At 31.8% G+C, this 15,727-nt stretch overlaps 2 protein-coding genes across 3 annotated transcripts; both read right to left on the reverse strand.

Moving 5' to 3' along the window:
- Window positions 1–3,717: 3,717 nt before the first annotated feature.
- Window positions 3,718–5,551, reverse strand: LOC114180276 (embryo-specific protein ATS3B-like). Its single transcript, XM_028066569.2, has 3 exons — window positions 5,309–5,551; window positions 5,083–5,196; window positions 3,718–4,243 (listed from the first exon to the last, which is right to left on the reverse strand). Exons 1-3 carry the CDS (start codon window positions 5,429–5,431, stop codon window positions 3,905–3,907), a joined length of 576 nt encoding a protein of 191 aa, XP_027922370.1. The 5' UTR covers window positions 5,432–5,551; the 3' UTR covers window positions 3,718–3,904.
- A 3,881-nt stretch (window positions 5,552–9,432) lies between these two features.
- LOC114182405 (embryo-specific protein ATS3B-like) lies at window positions 9,433–10,935 on the reverse strand. 2 transcript variants are annotated; one of them, XM_028069275.2, is made up of 3 exons: window positions 10,759–10,935; window positions 10,565–10,678; window positions 9,433–10,029 (listed from the first exon to the last, which is right to left on the reverse strand). In XM_028069275.2, exons 1-3 carry the CDS (start codon window positions 10,891–10,893, stop codon window positions 9,733–9,735), a joined length of 546 nt encoding a protein of 181 aa, XP_027925076.1. In that variant the 5' UTR covers window positions 10,894–10,935; the 3' UTR covers window positions 9,433–9,732. The 2 variants fall into 2 exon arrangements, with proteins under 2 accessions (XP_027925076.1, XP_027925075.1); XM_028069274.2 differs by having other exon boundaries at window positions 9,433–10,032.
- Window positions 10,936–15,727: the final 4,792 nt, after the last annotated feature.

The following is a 15,727-nucleotide window of genomic DNA, read 5'->3' on the forward strand; positions in this document are numbered from 1 at the left end:
AGAATGTACTAGATCGTCGATTCACATTTTCAAATTAATATTTAAAATAAAAATTAGTTTAAAAAATTAATTTTTGTATTATATTATTTTAGTGAGACGAGTATATATATTTAAATCAAATACGTATAAATTAAGTTTAATTATTAATTGTAATGAAAAGTAATAATCTTTTTAATTTGTCTAAATGTTAATTAATCAATTGAGGATTAAAAAATATTTAAATAATTAAATGTGTTATATATATATATATATTGTATATATTAAAATAAAAAAATTAAATAAAAAATAAACTAGCAATCTAACTTGTGAGTTTAGACTAATCAAAATTTCATTTTATCGTATCTCATTTTCTCTAGAATAATAATTGACCATATCAAAATAAATATGACATATTTTTGTCACCCTGAATAAGGATTTTTTTTATGTACTTATTTTATCATTTTAGTTCATAAATTTTTTATTATTTTAATAATATAATATAACATTTGACTATTTTTTATCTCTACTAAGAGACTTTTATTATTAGATTTAGATGATGACATAATAAAGAGAATATTATATTATTAGAAATGAATCGAGTTAAAGGAATAAATAAGTAAATTAACATACAGAAGTTAAAAGGAGTAAATTAGTGAAGAGAAATATATTGAGATAAATAGGATCGAGAAAAATGATTGAAAGAAAGTGTTGTCAAGAGATCGAGAAAATTTTGGTTGAGACAGAAAGACACCGAGAAAAGGACAATCGAGATAGTGACTAAAAATGAATCGAGAAAGAAGTTATTCACAATAATAGCTAAAAAAACAAGAAATAATGGTCATTCCTAGTACAATGTGAGTGGTTTTAAATCGTTACTTCATTTATGTAATTGAACTTTTATCTTACTGTAGTGTAACTATCAGAAAAATGGGGAAATAAGAAAAGGTAGTTTAAATGTAAATTAGTGCAACAAATTATGGATAGAATTTCGAACAAGAAGAAATGATTAATTTAGTGTTGGTTATAACAATTTGGATTACCGCTTTTATTGATTTTCTTTATCCTTTCTTTTTTTATCTTTACATTCCTGCAAAATCTTCATTTGCACTCTTTTTTTCATCTATTATTTTCTCTAATATGATCTTATTTAGGAGAGAGTACAATTGCTTTTGAATTTAAATATTTTAGAGGCACGACAAAAGTAAATCAAAGAAGAACGTAGGATAAAATAGGGCATGGAGGACACCACAATCTAGCAGATTTATCAGTCAAGTGAAAGTTCGCCACAAAGATATTAATCTTTTGTAAGAACATGAGACTTAAGTCAATAACAAAGAGAATCATCTCCTTAATGAAATAAAATTCAATATATAACTAAAAGTATTTAGTTTTTGATACCTATATATATAGACTAATAAGTTTAAGAAAACATATAAATCCAATCCTAAAAGAAAGTTCAAAGCCCAAAACACAGAAATATAACAGAAAACGCAAAAATTAAAGACACAGATTTTCACCTAGTGAGGCCCACTCGTCCAACGAACACAAACTGACTCACCCAACGAGATTCATTTGCCCAACAAATTTAACATTTTGTAAAATTAAAATAAAATTATAATTTATTTAATTTCCTAAATTATTCTTCAATTATACTCACAATCTTCTGTTTTTTAAGTTCTCTCTTCCAATAAACATTATAAGCTTCATGGAGATATATTTTAATATTTGACCTTGTCATAAATCATTTGAATTGTAAATGTTCATTCCCAAGTTCTTCTTATATATGTTTTGGAGATAGTTCTCTATCGTTCTTCATTTTATCTTTTTTCATTTATCCATCATTTCATCTCTAAATACAAAAAATACCACAAAAATACATACATCGTTGGAGATAAATATACAAATTCTTAATTAAAATATATGTTAAGAAAGATTTTAATGATTTGAGGACTGTGACTTTAATTCATAATATTAGTGGATTCTCATCAACTTTATTTTAATAATAGATTCATAAATATTAACGCACTTGACTTGAAAATCATAAGTTTGTTAGTCCATCAGAAAAGAATTTATGTCAAATTGATTTGATTTATTGATTAACACTTTGAATTGTATGAAACCAAAATCCTGAAGAAAACACTAATATCATAATGGGTACGTTGTATCATCGTTTAAAAGAGAAGACTTTAGCTATAAGATTAAAATAATAAAATTTTAAGGGACCGAAATAAAAAAATAACACATGTTTAAACCTAACTCATTTATTATTTAAACCAAACTCATTTATGATTTTATGTTATCTTTAACCTCTTTTATGCCACTATTCCACTGTTATGCACATGATCTTTATGTCAATTAAAATTTATTAAAAACCTAAATTACGTCTTACATCTTCAATATCATGACTTTCATAAATTATTTTATGAGTTCTTTTATAAAACTCAACATCTCTTAAAGAGTCAGAGAGATTCTTTATTGAGTTTTTTTATATTATTTATCTGTTGTACTTTTATAATATTTTTAATATTCATAAGAGCACGTAGAAAAAATTCACTAAAAATTTGACTCGGATAGGGATCTAGTAAATATTTTTATTGTTGTCAACTTATAAAAAAAATATTTAATAAATTTATTATATTTTAAGAGGGGAAAAATAATATTATTAATATAGCATGCATACACCTTATTTCATTTATATTTATACTTGTATTAAAATTATATGTAAAAATAATAAAAAGTTAATAAATTTAATTATATATTTTATTTATTTAATTTATATTAAAATAGTACTTTTAAGAAATATAATCTTTTACATTTGAGTGTATTTATAGCAATAATGATATAATTTTTATAATTTTGTTAATAGAGAACACAAGTAAGTATATCGAGAGGTGTTAAATTTCAATATTTTTTATGTTAGATGAAAGCTTGTTAGGACTATAAATGAGTAACATTTAAAAAAAAAAAACTTAATAAACATTTAGAGCGTTAAAGTAGATAGAATGTCATAATTTCTAATATTAGTCATACAAACAAAGGGTATATATTCTCATAAACCACATTAATAAAGAGTGCATGCATCATTATGATAATGAAACACATTACAAAAATTAAGTACACATTAATACTAAAGTTTAAGGGTGATGCAACGACAATGGTGACTATCTATCTTATTAAGAACGATTTTTTTAGAATGTTAAAACACAATATAGATGTTAATACGCCAATGAAGCATTATACGATTGAAGTGAAGAATTGAGTTAGAATTGATTAAATTATAAACAGAATATAATGATTAAATACTCCTAATTTTTTATATATAATGATTAAATTATTCAATTTTTCATATTTTAAAACTTTAATTTTTACTTTTTATAATTTTTAATTTGAGTTTTAGTTAACACTATATTTCAAAATAAAATAAGAAAAATGAGCATCAATCTGTTACATATATAGAGAAAATAGGTATCATTTATTAGAAACACACAAAAATGTAAACAACTGCTCTAAAAGTAAAAAACTTATGAAAATCATTTTATAAAAAACATAAAAGAAATCTTTAAAATTAAAGAAAGTGTGAATTCCATTTATCAATCAAAGGCATGTGAAATTCTTCTTGAAGAAAAACTTAACCATTGAGTTATATTATATCAATAGATAAAAACCACTTCCTCTAAAAATTGCATTATTAGATAGATAGATATACCAGCATTTCTCCTTTCATAAAACTACCATAAATTCAACATAACATAACTCCCATAAAGCATAAAAACAAAGTCACAAAGTAACTGACTTTGGCCAAGGGTCTTACACATCTCATCTCATCATGTCCCTACTTTCTGCTGCTATAGAGTGCACTACTACTAAGTTTTACCTTTCATATGTAAAAGCACTTTTGGTGTATTAGATAAACTCCATAACACTATTAAAGCAGAAGGCTAACAAAAAAGCCTGGAACCAAACTCATGAGCCATTTCTGAGATGATAGTTGGAATGCAGAAGAAGAAGGAGAAGGAGGAGTTTGGCACACATTGTAGCCATACCATGTGTCATTGGGAATGGAGGTGCTGAAAGGGAAAGTAACAGGCTCTGAGTCATAGCCAAAGATTTTCACACTCTCAGGTTTCCAACCTTGCTCTGCACCTGATCTATAAAGATACACAAAGCAAATGGGAGATGCACATGCACCATCTATCTGAAATGTGTCTGAAGAACATTGCTCAAATGTCTTTGAAAGTGGATCATCTAGTCTTGGCACATACACCTGGTAAATCATGTTGCAAGCAAACAAATCACATCAAAAGGTTTCAGGCTGCTGCAGAGCCTTTGTTACTCAGATTTTTTTTCACTTTGAATGTGCAACTTTCAAACATGGGTTTAAAGGTATCTAGCTGTTTATTTCTAGTGTTTTAGTCAAATGCAAAATGTTATTATCACCCACCTAAAGATAAAAAAGAATGATTATTTTTTCATAGTAATTACAAGTAAAGAATTTTAGGATAAAAATCATTAAATTTTCACCTACAAAGCTGGCCTATTTGTTGACAAAATTCATGAACCAAGTTACAACAAAAATATATCTGAATAATTTTTTATTTAGTATAACAAAAACAAAAATTAATCACTTTTTATTAAATATGAGCAAGAATCTAGTACTCTGTTAGTTGGCTCTCAGCAAGGTTGTTTGTTAGCCTTTAAAAACAAAAACAAAAACCTTTTCAGCTGTAGAACAAGGGATAGAAGAGTACTTATTTGCCCAGTTTATTTAGAAAAAGATTTTTTTTTTCTGTCAAACTACAGAAAACCAAAACTGTCCCTACTACAAAACAATAAACAAATCTGGCTCCACCAAAATGAAATGTAGATAAACAATATTTAGAACCATACAGTAACAGTGTGAACTGCTGCAAAATAAGGAATATCCATGACCTTTTATTCTGGAGTTCAACTTCAATTAAGGGTTTGCTATAACTCTTCTAGAAACAACATATTCATCAATATTTCCTTCAAAAATATATCTTAACCCCTTCTTTAAACACATACCACAATGAATAAACAACTAAATCTTGAAAATCGAAAATTATTGAAGGAAAAAGGCAAAACCTGGTTTCCTTTACCATCTCCAAACGCAATACTGATCTTATCCGTTGTGAACTTGGGCGATGAACAACTCGTGCTTATAACCACCAAGTACGAACAGTTTGATGCAGTTTTCATCTATTGAACAGACAAAATAAAAGCATTAATTGGTTTTCACAGACAGCACAATTAAACTCCAAAAATGAAATACAAAAAAAAAGGGTCTTCTTAAAAATCAAGATTAAACTACCTGAATATACCCAACAGAGAAGGATTCAGCTGCATGAAGTTTCCCAGAAACAGCTTCGGACTCTGAAAATGAAAGGCTCACTGCAGAGGCAAAGCATAACAAGAAAAGAACAAACTTGATCATTTTCTTTTTCAGAAACTGAAAACCCCAAAATTTTGTGAAATTCTGCACAAAAATGGTCAAAGTTCAATGTCTGTGTCTCTTTGTTTTGCTTTGGAATCTATGGGTACAATATTTATATGCATCACGGCACCACATAAACGGCAGGGATAAAGGGTCGTTTAACGAAGGAAGGATAAATGCGACTTTTCATCTATTGCGTTTTTCCTTGTCCATGTCATTCCATGTTCCATGTTTTTATTTTTTACTGGTATATCCTTTCCGTGCTTTGCACGAGTTTGAATTTTAAAAGAGATGCATGGACATAGCAGTAAGGTAACACTAAAAACAACACGGGACCACGAAATTCTGAATTAAAATGAAACGTGTCAGTTTAGCTTCTCTTCCATTTTCTTGTTATTTGTTCTTGGTAGTAGTAATAATAATAATAATAAATATCAACAAAAAATTGTATTAAAAAGTGAAAACGTGCTATCTCTTCTTCAGCCTAACAACTAACTAAACTAACACATATTTTGTCTTGAGTTAAGGTGTATAGCATGTATCATACGATATGTATTTATATATTCATATATTTATTTTAAAAGTAATAAGATACAAAATGTAAAAAATGTGATATAAGTATATTGAGAAGTGTATAATAACTTTTAAAAACATAATAAATATATGATTACTTATATTTATATTTGAATCCAAATTAAAATTGTCGTATCAAACTTATTAATATAAATAATTTAAATTGTTGTCATCATATTAAATTAGTATTATTTTATAAAATAGATACTTTATTTATAAGTATCAGTAAAATGTCATGTAAAATATCAGACTCAGCAAGTTTTTTTCAGACAATAAATCTTGAATCTGCATTGCTCTACTACTATAAATACTAAACACAAATCACAAAGGTGCAACAAAACAAACATGGATACAAAAAGCACAACTATAACATCTACTAATAGTCAAAACCTTTTGACACTATTATTTCCCCAAACCATTAGAATTAAGAAAGGAAAACTACATCTGATCTAGTCATGAGTGTGCACTCTCATTCCTTTATAAAGATGTTTTATGTTTTAAATAAAGTTTCACAAACAAACTCTATTAAACTTGAATAGTTAAACTCGCCACACATGACAAACCCATAACCCTCAAGTCATCCTAAGGACGAATTGTTTTGATACCAAAATGTAACATCCCAATTTTAGCAGCTTAAAAACTAAGAAAATAGGATGTTTTAGCCCAGTGTTCAAAACAGGTAATCTAATGTATAAGACATACTAATACGGTCTTATAAACGATATGACTATAAGAATATAACTTTTACACAAAACAACTAAAAACCAAATCTAGCTTTATACACAAATTAACCACTTATTACAGCTTCTCGTTACTCCCACTAAACTAACTCATAGCTCCTCATCCTCCAGAGGTTCCTCTAAACCTGCAACCACCTCTGCTTCCACCAAATAGGTGATCATCGCAAAAGCAAGACAAACAACACAAGACAAAAATATAGAAAAATGGTAAGCTAATGTGCAAAAGGGATATTCATACACACATATATTTAAATTGTGTCAAATACTTACAAACATGTTATAAAACATAACTCTGATCTATAATCACACAAGTAGTTGACACTAGACTCAATGATTTAGATCATGCTATTGATGATTAAAATGATACATGCAAGCGGAAGAGAGCTCACATGCGACAAAAAAAAAGACCAAAAAGAGGACAAAAACTCAACTTACGCAAATGTTGATCGGTCAAACTTGAAGAACTCGTCGAGAGGATCAATCATACAGTCTCGAATCTTCAATCAGATGACCAGAGAGATAAAACTCTAAACTCCTAGAGAGAAGTCAAAAAACTCTAAAAAAGTGATTTCTAGCATGTTTTAAAATAATAAAACTCTTTTATATCAATTTTATTTACACTACAACTTTTTAATAATAAAATAATTGAATCTCGCTACTTTTAAACATGTATCACTTTTACAACATTTTTTAGGATCTTACAATATTCAACTCAACTATTATGGATTCAATATTTAAAAATTGATAAATTACTCTTTTGGTCCTTCTATTTGTCAAGTAATATCAATTTGGTCCTCAAGTATTTTTTGTCTCAATTTGGTCCTCATTTTCTTAAAAATGATTCAATTTAGTCTTTGTCGTTAGTTTGACCAGGCGATGTTAAAGTCAATGCCATGTGTCAATTTTTGATTTTTTTGAATTATTTATTTATTTTTTACATGTGTCACTTCACAGTTGTGTCACATGTCAAAATAATTCAATTTTGTCCCTATATTTGTTTTTATTTTCAATTTAGTTCCAATTTTTATAAAAATGAAGCAATATTGTCCATCCTTAAATTGATACTCAATTTACTTCTTTTTTATAAATCTTATGGTGATATTCTTACTAAAATTAATGTTTTTATTAAATATTTCTAGAAATATTTTAAATTAACTTTAAATTCTATACAAATCATTAAACTTTGGTTTTGTTTTAAACTTTAAATTTAGTTCCTAAATTTATGTGTGACAAGTTATTTGATTTTTAATCTTCACTAAGTTTGTATAATATGATACACTTGATGTCTTTATATATGATGACAAAATTGTTAATTGTTGAAATTAAGTTTGGGGTCTACAAATATTTAATAAAAATGTCAATTTCAGTAAGAATATCATCAAAAGATTTATACAAATACTAAATTGAGTGTCAATTTAAGGAGATACAATATTGTTTCATTTTTACAAAAATTAGAATTAAATTGAAACTAAAATAAATATAAGAACCAAATTGAATCATTTTGACACGTGACATATGTGGAGTGACACGTGTAAAAAATAAAATATTTTTAAAAAAATAAAATAAAAAAATTCAAAAAAACCAAAATTTGACACGTGACGTGGACTTTAACACCGTTTGGTCAAAATTAGCGACAACGACCAAATTGAATCACTTTTAAGAAAATGAGGACCAAATTAAAACAAAAAAAACTTGAGAACCAAACTGATATTACTTCACAAATAGAAGGATAAAAGAATAATTTAGCCTTAAAAATTATATTACAAGTCTGGAAATTGTTTTCCGAAATATAAAGGACAGCTCCAAATAAAAAACAGAAAGGTATGAATGAAATTAAAAAATAAAAACAAAAGAGTGCAGGAAGAAATTGATCAGGTGCAATAAGCAATTGCTATCAAGTAAACCTATATAAAATATTTGGATGGCCCGTTAAGACAAATAGTGCTGTTTGTTCGGGTTCATATTATTTGAAATGTTAAAAAAATTCAAAAATATGAAGATACTGTTTTGAGATATAATCTACAAGGTTGATTTGAACTTTATGAAGATATTGTTTATTATAATTTTTGTTGGAATATTGATAAAAAGTGATCAAAATTACTACTATACATGTGTTATTCATCTTTTAAAATCATGTAGGTATTATATAGTATAATGTATGTGTATCTGAGTGCCAAACGTATATAAATCACATATAATTACAAACCAATATTGAAACATTCAAAATGTACATTTCACATCTTTATTGTTATTTTTTAATGTTAAATAGACTTTTTTTTTATTTTAGTATATTTCATATATTTTATATTTTTAAAATTTTTATATATCTAGCACTTCCAAAATATTTTTTTGAGATTTAGCATTAAGATAATCTTAATTAGTATAACTCATTATGAATAGATATTATTTGCTAAATAATATACATGTCATACTCGGTTCTATTCATCCTATATAGTATTGTTAAATTTTTTTCTTCCAAAACATCAACAAACATGGAAGATTTTCCGACCACATTGATTTTGTTATTTGAAATTGCAACCTAGAAAAATGCATTTCAAATTCATAAGTTTTGTGATGTGAATGTTTTAAATATGATTACAAGTTTGTAATTAATTATTGTTAAAATAATATGGATGTTTTCAAGTTAGGGGGCATTTTTCTTTTCATTCTCAATGTACAAAATTATGCTTGAAAAAATAAAGTCTCTTGTTTAAAATAGAGATTAAATGTGAATGTAATCACGCTAAATCAACTTTTTGTTAGGTTTACGAAAGATACAACATCAATGAAACCTGAGTTCAATTATATAAGATATTGACATCACTCTCAATCCAAAACTTTAAGATGATGAGTTTATGAGCCTTGATCTTTATATGTTGTTCAACTTTTTCATTTTTACTCAATGTAAAACTTAGACTCACGTTTGAATTTCTAATACCTTATTAACTCCTTATATAAATTCTTACACTCAAACAACATAACTATCCCCTAGAAAAAAACACCATTTCGGAAGGGAAGGCCATTTGCCAGATATGGTGGATGACTCGTATTACACCAATAATGGCCATACCATTTAGCATCAGGGAGGGAGAAGTGTATATTGATTATGGGAAACCATGTGTTGTTGTAGCAGATTTTCACTGATTCAGGTTTCCAATCATCCACTGCACCAGATCTATATAGGTACAGATAACAAATATCAGATAAACATGCCCCATTTATCTGAAATACATCTAAAGAACATTGCTCGAATATCCCTGGACCATCTAATCTTGGTTTGTATACCTGCTAAATCACAACATTTGAGTATTTTAAAAAAAAGATACTTAACTAAGTTAAAAAATAACTAAGAAAAAATATTCAATGGTTCTTATAACGATTAAATATGTGTTTGATTCCTTATTTTTCAGTAAAATTTGGAATTAGACCTTTTTTGAAACTTTGATCTAATTTAGTCCCTAACTTTAAAGATGCATAAATTTAGTCATTTTAACTAAATTTTGTTAAGTTTACTCGATGTTTTAATTGTGTTTCATGATATCATTTGAATTGTTTATACCTTTTGAATTGTTTCATAATAATATTTGACTTAACATTAAAATAAAATTGCATTAAACAATATAAACAACTCAAATATAATCTTGAAATACATACGAAATATCAAGTAAATCCAACAAAATTTGATTAAAATGATTAAATCCGCATATTTAAAAAAATAAAGGACTAAATTAGTTCAAAGTTTCGAAATGGACTAATTCTAAAATTTACATATTTAACCCAAACATTTAAAATTAATTGAATGATAAATGCGAAGCAAAACCTCGTTGCCATGAGCATCTCCAAAAGCAATTCCGATCTTCTCCCATGTGAACTTGGGTGATGAACAACTTGTAGATATAATCACAAGGTAAGAACAGTTCTCTGGGGTCTTCGTCTATTCAACACAAAAACTAATCATGAAAAAACAAAATAGAAAAAAAAAGGTGTTGCTCGAAAGATCACACACTTTCGTACCTGAATATAGCCAAAAGAGAAGGAATCAGTATCAGGATTTTGAAGAGAATCAGATTTGGACTCTGAGAATGAAAGGGTTAAAGCAGAGGCAAAGCAGAGGAAAAGAAGAACCTGCTTCATCATTTTCTTCTGCATAAACTTTCACTACTAAAGTCAATATAGAAGTAGTGCTTTAGATAACTACCAGTTTAATTATATGCAACTATGTACCTCAATAAAGGACCACCCTAAGTTATTATAAAATAAACACTACTTGTTTGAATTAGATTATTCATAAGTTTTTTCAAAAAAAAAATATTTATAAGTTAAAATTAATTCATACATAAATTATAAAAGTTATATCAGATTTTTTATAAACTAATCATAACATGAATTAGTTCCATTTATGAAAAAATGACTCTTTTTTTCACTTTTGAAACACTTTAATGAAAAATAAATAAATTTATATTTTCTGTCAGAGAATTTTTTTTTTAATTATTTTTCTGTTGTGTCTTAAAAATATATTTATAATTAATGACTTTAAAGTTTTAAAATACATTAAAATAATATTTTTTAAGGATAACACAAAAAAAAAAAATCATTAAAAAAATTGGACTCAAAAAATTGTGACATGTATTTCAATCCAAAACAAATTGGTGGTTTGAGTGTAATAACTTTAGCTTTGATAACAAAAGGTGAACAATAATATCAACTAATCAAACTTTCACAGACATAAATTTTTTAAGATACATTTTTTTAAAGCTTTATATACTTCCTTTACGACATGAATTAAAGTGCTAGTGAAAATAATTCATGAAATATTTATAAACTATTTCCTAAAAATATATCAATGAAATATTCATTGATATAAAATATGTTTTCATGATTTTTTTTTGACGGTTTTACATTTATTACTGGGAACAAAAACATGATAATAATTTTATAAATAAATATAACTTTTAATAACGGTTGTTTGAAAGTATCGTTAAAAATAAAAATAAAAATTGAAAAACAGTGATAATTTTACGAAGCAATGTCCATGTCACACCTACTGCCCTATTACCGCGCTTGTTGAATTGTTGATGGACTTGTTGGTCCTTCTTTGCCTCTGCTCGGTGTCGCTCCTATTTGTTTTCAATTAGTATTATCTTTTTTTAAGATGAACATTTAAAACCTAAGACGTAAGATGTACGAATATAATATTTGTATATTTGTATCGATCAAGATAAGTATTTGATAGGTGTAAGCCTTTTTTTCTTTTCCTTTGCTGTCCCAGAGGAGTGGGTCTGGCCCTTCGTAGACCCAAGGGCAGCCCTCTGAAGGGCACCCTACCCTAACACAAGCTCTCCATTCTCCTCATTCCTCAACTTTTCTTTTTTCAGAAACAGCAGTTCCATACCTTGCCCTCTGCTAGGTACTCTGCTAGGGCACACCATCCGCACGTCTCCAAGCTACCAAAACTCCTTTCTTTGTTTCAGGTAAGTGAACTTCGAAGCTCCTGGTTCGTTCATTCCCTTTTCCTCTTCGTTTAAAACGCGTGGTGCGAGTTAGAGTTAAGATTCTTAACTTCAGTTTTGTCCTCTTTTCCAGTTCTAGCCCGCTTCCTTGGTTCAGGAGCTGTTATTTCGTTGATCGCGGGTCTGTTGTCTTGTGGTACTTAAACCAAGGTAAGGGAAGCTAGATTCATCGGTTTTAAGTTATTCTTGCCTGTTTTCGGTCGTTGTCTGTTTGTATGCGTGCATAGTGTGTTTTTATTGGATGAAATGGAGTTGCATGTGTGTTTGGGGGTAGATCTGGGCGGTTTCCGCCATTGCATGTGGGTGGACAGCGATGAACTCTGCTATTTTCGCCCAAGTGAGCTCGTCTCGCCTAGGCGAGAGTATCAGAGCACTCCCTGCCACGAGAACTCGCCTAGGCGACCAGTCCGCGTTCTGAGCGACGACATGTCTCGCTCAGGCGAGGAGGTCTCGCTTGAGCGAGAGATCGTGAAAACCCCACGTTGCTCATCTCGCCTGAGCGAGAAATCGTGGAGACCCCACGTTGCTCATCTCGCCTGAGCGAGAAATCGTGGAAGCCCCACGTTGTTCATCTCGCCTGAGCGAGAATCCGCTGCGTCAGTAAGACCAGCGTCTCGCCTGAGCGAGTTTGCGAATGTGTGACATGTTTTCTTAACTGTTTGGGTGTTTTGGAATTCTTATGAATGAAATTAGCATGCTTGGTATGAGATTGATCATGAGTTTGTGGCTTCGTGATGTTTTAACATGACAAGTGGATGAATGACCAAAAAGAGGTGGGAATTGTATGAGAAATATGTTTGTGATGATGAGATAGGCGTAATTCCATGAGTCCCATGGGGAGACTATGGTGGCGTGTAGTGTATATATTAAGGTAAGGATTCAAGTAAGGATCGCATCCCGAAACTCTAAAGGGTCAATGAGTCTCAAGTAGAGCAAACTGACCCAAGTGGTGAGAGTAGCGGGAGGCCCTAGTCTTTGGCAGGATAATGGCCTTAGACGTGTAAAGGCTAACCTTGTGTGTGGTAGGGTGAAACCCATTGGCAATGGCTCTGCAGAGCAGTAGAGGCCACCACAAGTGCAAGCGTCCAGTGAATCCGATCTTAATATATGTAGCCGGATAATTTGGTAGAGTTGAAGAAGCAGATAAAGGAACTGCTTGAGAAACAGTTTATACGACCGAGTGCTTCGCCGTGGGGGGCGCCTGTCTTGTTGGTAAAGAAGAAGGACGGTGGCTCAAGGTTGTGTGTGGATTATAGGCAGCTGAACAAGCTGACTATCAAGAATAAGTACCCCTTGCCAAGAATAGATGATTTGATGGATCAGCTACATGGGGCGTCAGTGTTCTCCAAGATTGATCTCCGGTCGGGTTATCATCAGATTCTGGTGAAGGCAGAAGATGTTGAGAAGACTGCTTTTAGATCCAGATACGGGCATTACGAGTATGTTGTCATGCCGTTCGGTGTGACTAATGCCCCGGCTTTGTTCATGGATTACATGAACCGGATCTTCCGTCCGTTTTTAGATCAGTTTGTCGTGGTCTTCATAGACGACATTCTCATCTACTCCAGGACGCAGGAGGAACATGCCGAGCATCTGAGGGTAGTGCTTGGTATTTTGAGGGAGAAGCAACTGTTTGCCAAGTTGTCAAAGTGCGACTTCTGGATGAGAGAGGTGCAGTTTTTGGGGCACATTATATCAGCTCAGGGTATAGCTGTGGATCCAGCTAAGGTAGAGGCCGTGATACAGTGGGAGTGTCCCAAGTCAGTGTCAGAGATTCAGAGCTTCGTGGGTTTAGCTGGCTATTACAGAAGGTTTATAGAGGGGTTCTCCAAGATAGTGGCACCCCTGACACAGCTAACCAGAAAAGACCAACCGTTTGCATGGACTGATAGATGTGAAGAGAACTTCAGAGAGCTTAAGCAGAGGTTGACGAGTGCTCCAGTGTTGGTAATCCCAGATGTGAGTAAACCCTTTGAGGTTTACTGTGATGCCTCTCATCAGGGTCTTGGATGTGTGTTGATGCAGGAGGGGAAAGTAGTGGCTTATGCTTCAAGGCAGTTGAAGGTTCATGAGAAGAACTACCCCACTCATGACCTAGAGTTAGCAGCGGTGGTTTTTGCTTTGAAGATATGGAGACACTACTTGTATGGTGCACAGTTCCGTGTGTTTAGTGACCACAAGAGCTTGAAGTATCTCTTCGATCAAAAAGAGTTGAATATGAGGCAGAGGCGGTGGATAGAGTTTTTAAAGGACTACGACTTCGAGCTTCTCTATCATCCAGGGAAAGCGAATGTGGTGGCAGACGCATTGAGTAGGAAGACAATGCATGTGGCACACTTGATGATGAAAGAGTTGGAATTGCTTGAGAGTTTCAGAGACATGAAGCTACGGTTTGAGTTGGAGCCGGAATTCATCAGGTGTAGCACCTTGGTCATATCTAGTGACTTTCTGGGTTTAATCAGGGAAAGGCAAGCAAGTGATGTTAGCCTACAAAAGGTGAAAGAACTACTGGGGACGGATCAGGCCAAGGAGTTTGCCTTGGGGAATGATGGTGTGTTGAGGTTCAGAGGCAGAGTTTGTGTACCAGAGGATGTTGAGTTGAGGAAGTTAATCCTTGAGGAGGGACACAAGAGTCGTCTTAGTCTGCACCCCGGCATGACTAAGATGTACCAAGACCTCAAGGAGAACTTTTGGTGGCAGGGCATGAAAAAGGAGGTTGCACAGTTTGTATGCCTGTTTGACTTGTCAAAAGGCAAAGGTGGAGCATCAGAAACCCGGTGGAACGCTTCAACCCTTGGATATTCCGGTGTGGAAGTGGGATAGCATAGCCATGGATTTTGTTACCCACTTGCCTCGCACCGTGAGAGGACATGATGCTATATGGGTGGTGGTGGATCGTTTGACGAAGAGTGCTCACTTTTTGGCAGTGAATCTCAGAATGTCCATGACCAAGTTGGCCCAGCTCTACATCAGAGAGATAGTGAGACTTCATGGAGTGCCTAGTAGCATAGTGTCTGATAGAGACCCCCGGTTCACTTCCAGGTTCTGGCAGGCACTGCAGGAGGCTATGGGCAGCAGGTTGAGGATGAGTTCTGCTTATCACCCTCAGACGGATGGCCAGTCAGAAAGAGTGATTCAGTCTTTGGAAGACTTGCTGAGGACTTGTATCTTGGATCACCTTGGCAGTTGGGACGAGGTGTTACCGCTGGTAGAGTTTACCTATAACAACAGTTACCAAGCGAGTATAGGTATGGCGCCTTATGAGGCTTTGTATGGGAGGAGATGTAGGACTCCCTTATGTTGGTACCAGGATGGTGAGTCAGTTTTGGTAGGACCTGAGTTGTTGCAACAAACCACAGAGAAGGTGCAGTTAGTGAGAGACAGGTTGCAAGCATCTCAGAGTAGGCAGAAGGCATATGCAGACCGAAGAAGGAGACCCTTAGAGTTTGAGGCTGGGGAGCATGTGTTCTTGA

The sequence above is a fragment of the Vigna unguiculata genome, chromosome 4 (genome assembly GCF_037176805.1).
Source record: "Vigna unguiculata cultivar grain cowpea cultivar isolate G323 ecotype 2 chromosome 4, ASM3717680v1, whole genome shotgun sequence".
NCBI classification, from domain to species: domain Eukaryota; kingdom Viridiplantae; phylum Streptophyta; class Magnoliopsida; order Fabales; family Fabaceae; genus Vigna; species Vigna unguiculata.

Coding starts and splice junctions, on each gene's coding strand:
- LOC114182405 (XM_028069274.2), bottom strand. CDS start 10,893: ATGCAGAAGAAAATGATGAAGCAGGTTCTTCTTTTCCTCTGCTTTGCC. Junction 10,679..10,758: donor TCTCTTTTGGCTATATTCAG/GTACGAAAGTGT, acceptor TGTGTTGAATAG/ACGAAGACCCCAGAGAACTG. Junction 10,033..10,564: donor GAGATGCTCATGGCAACGAG/GTTTTGCTTCGC, acceptor GTTGTGATTTAG/CAGGTATACAAACCAAGATT.
- LOC114180276 (XM_028066569.2), bottom strand. CDS start 5,431: ATGATCAAGTTTGTTCTTTTCTTGTTATGCTTTGCCTCTGCAGTGAGC. Junction 5,197..5,308: donor TCTCTGTTGGGTATATTCAG/GTAGTTTAATCT, acceptor TCTGTTCAATAG/ATGAAAACTGCATCAAACTG. Junction 4,244..5,082: donor GAGATGGTAAAGGAAACCAG/GTTTTGCCTTTT, acceptor ATGATTTACCAG/GTGTATGTGCCAAGACTAGA.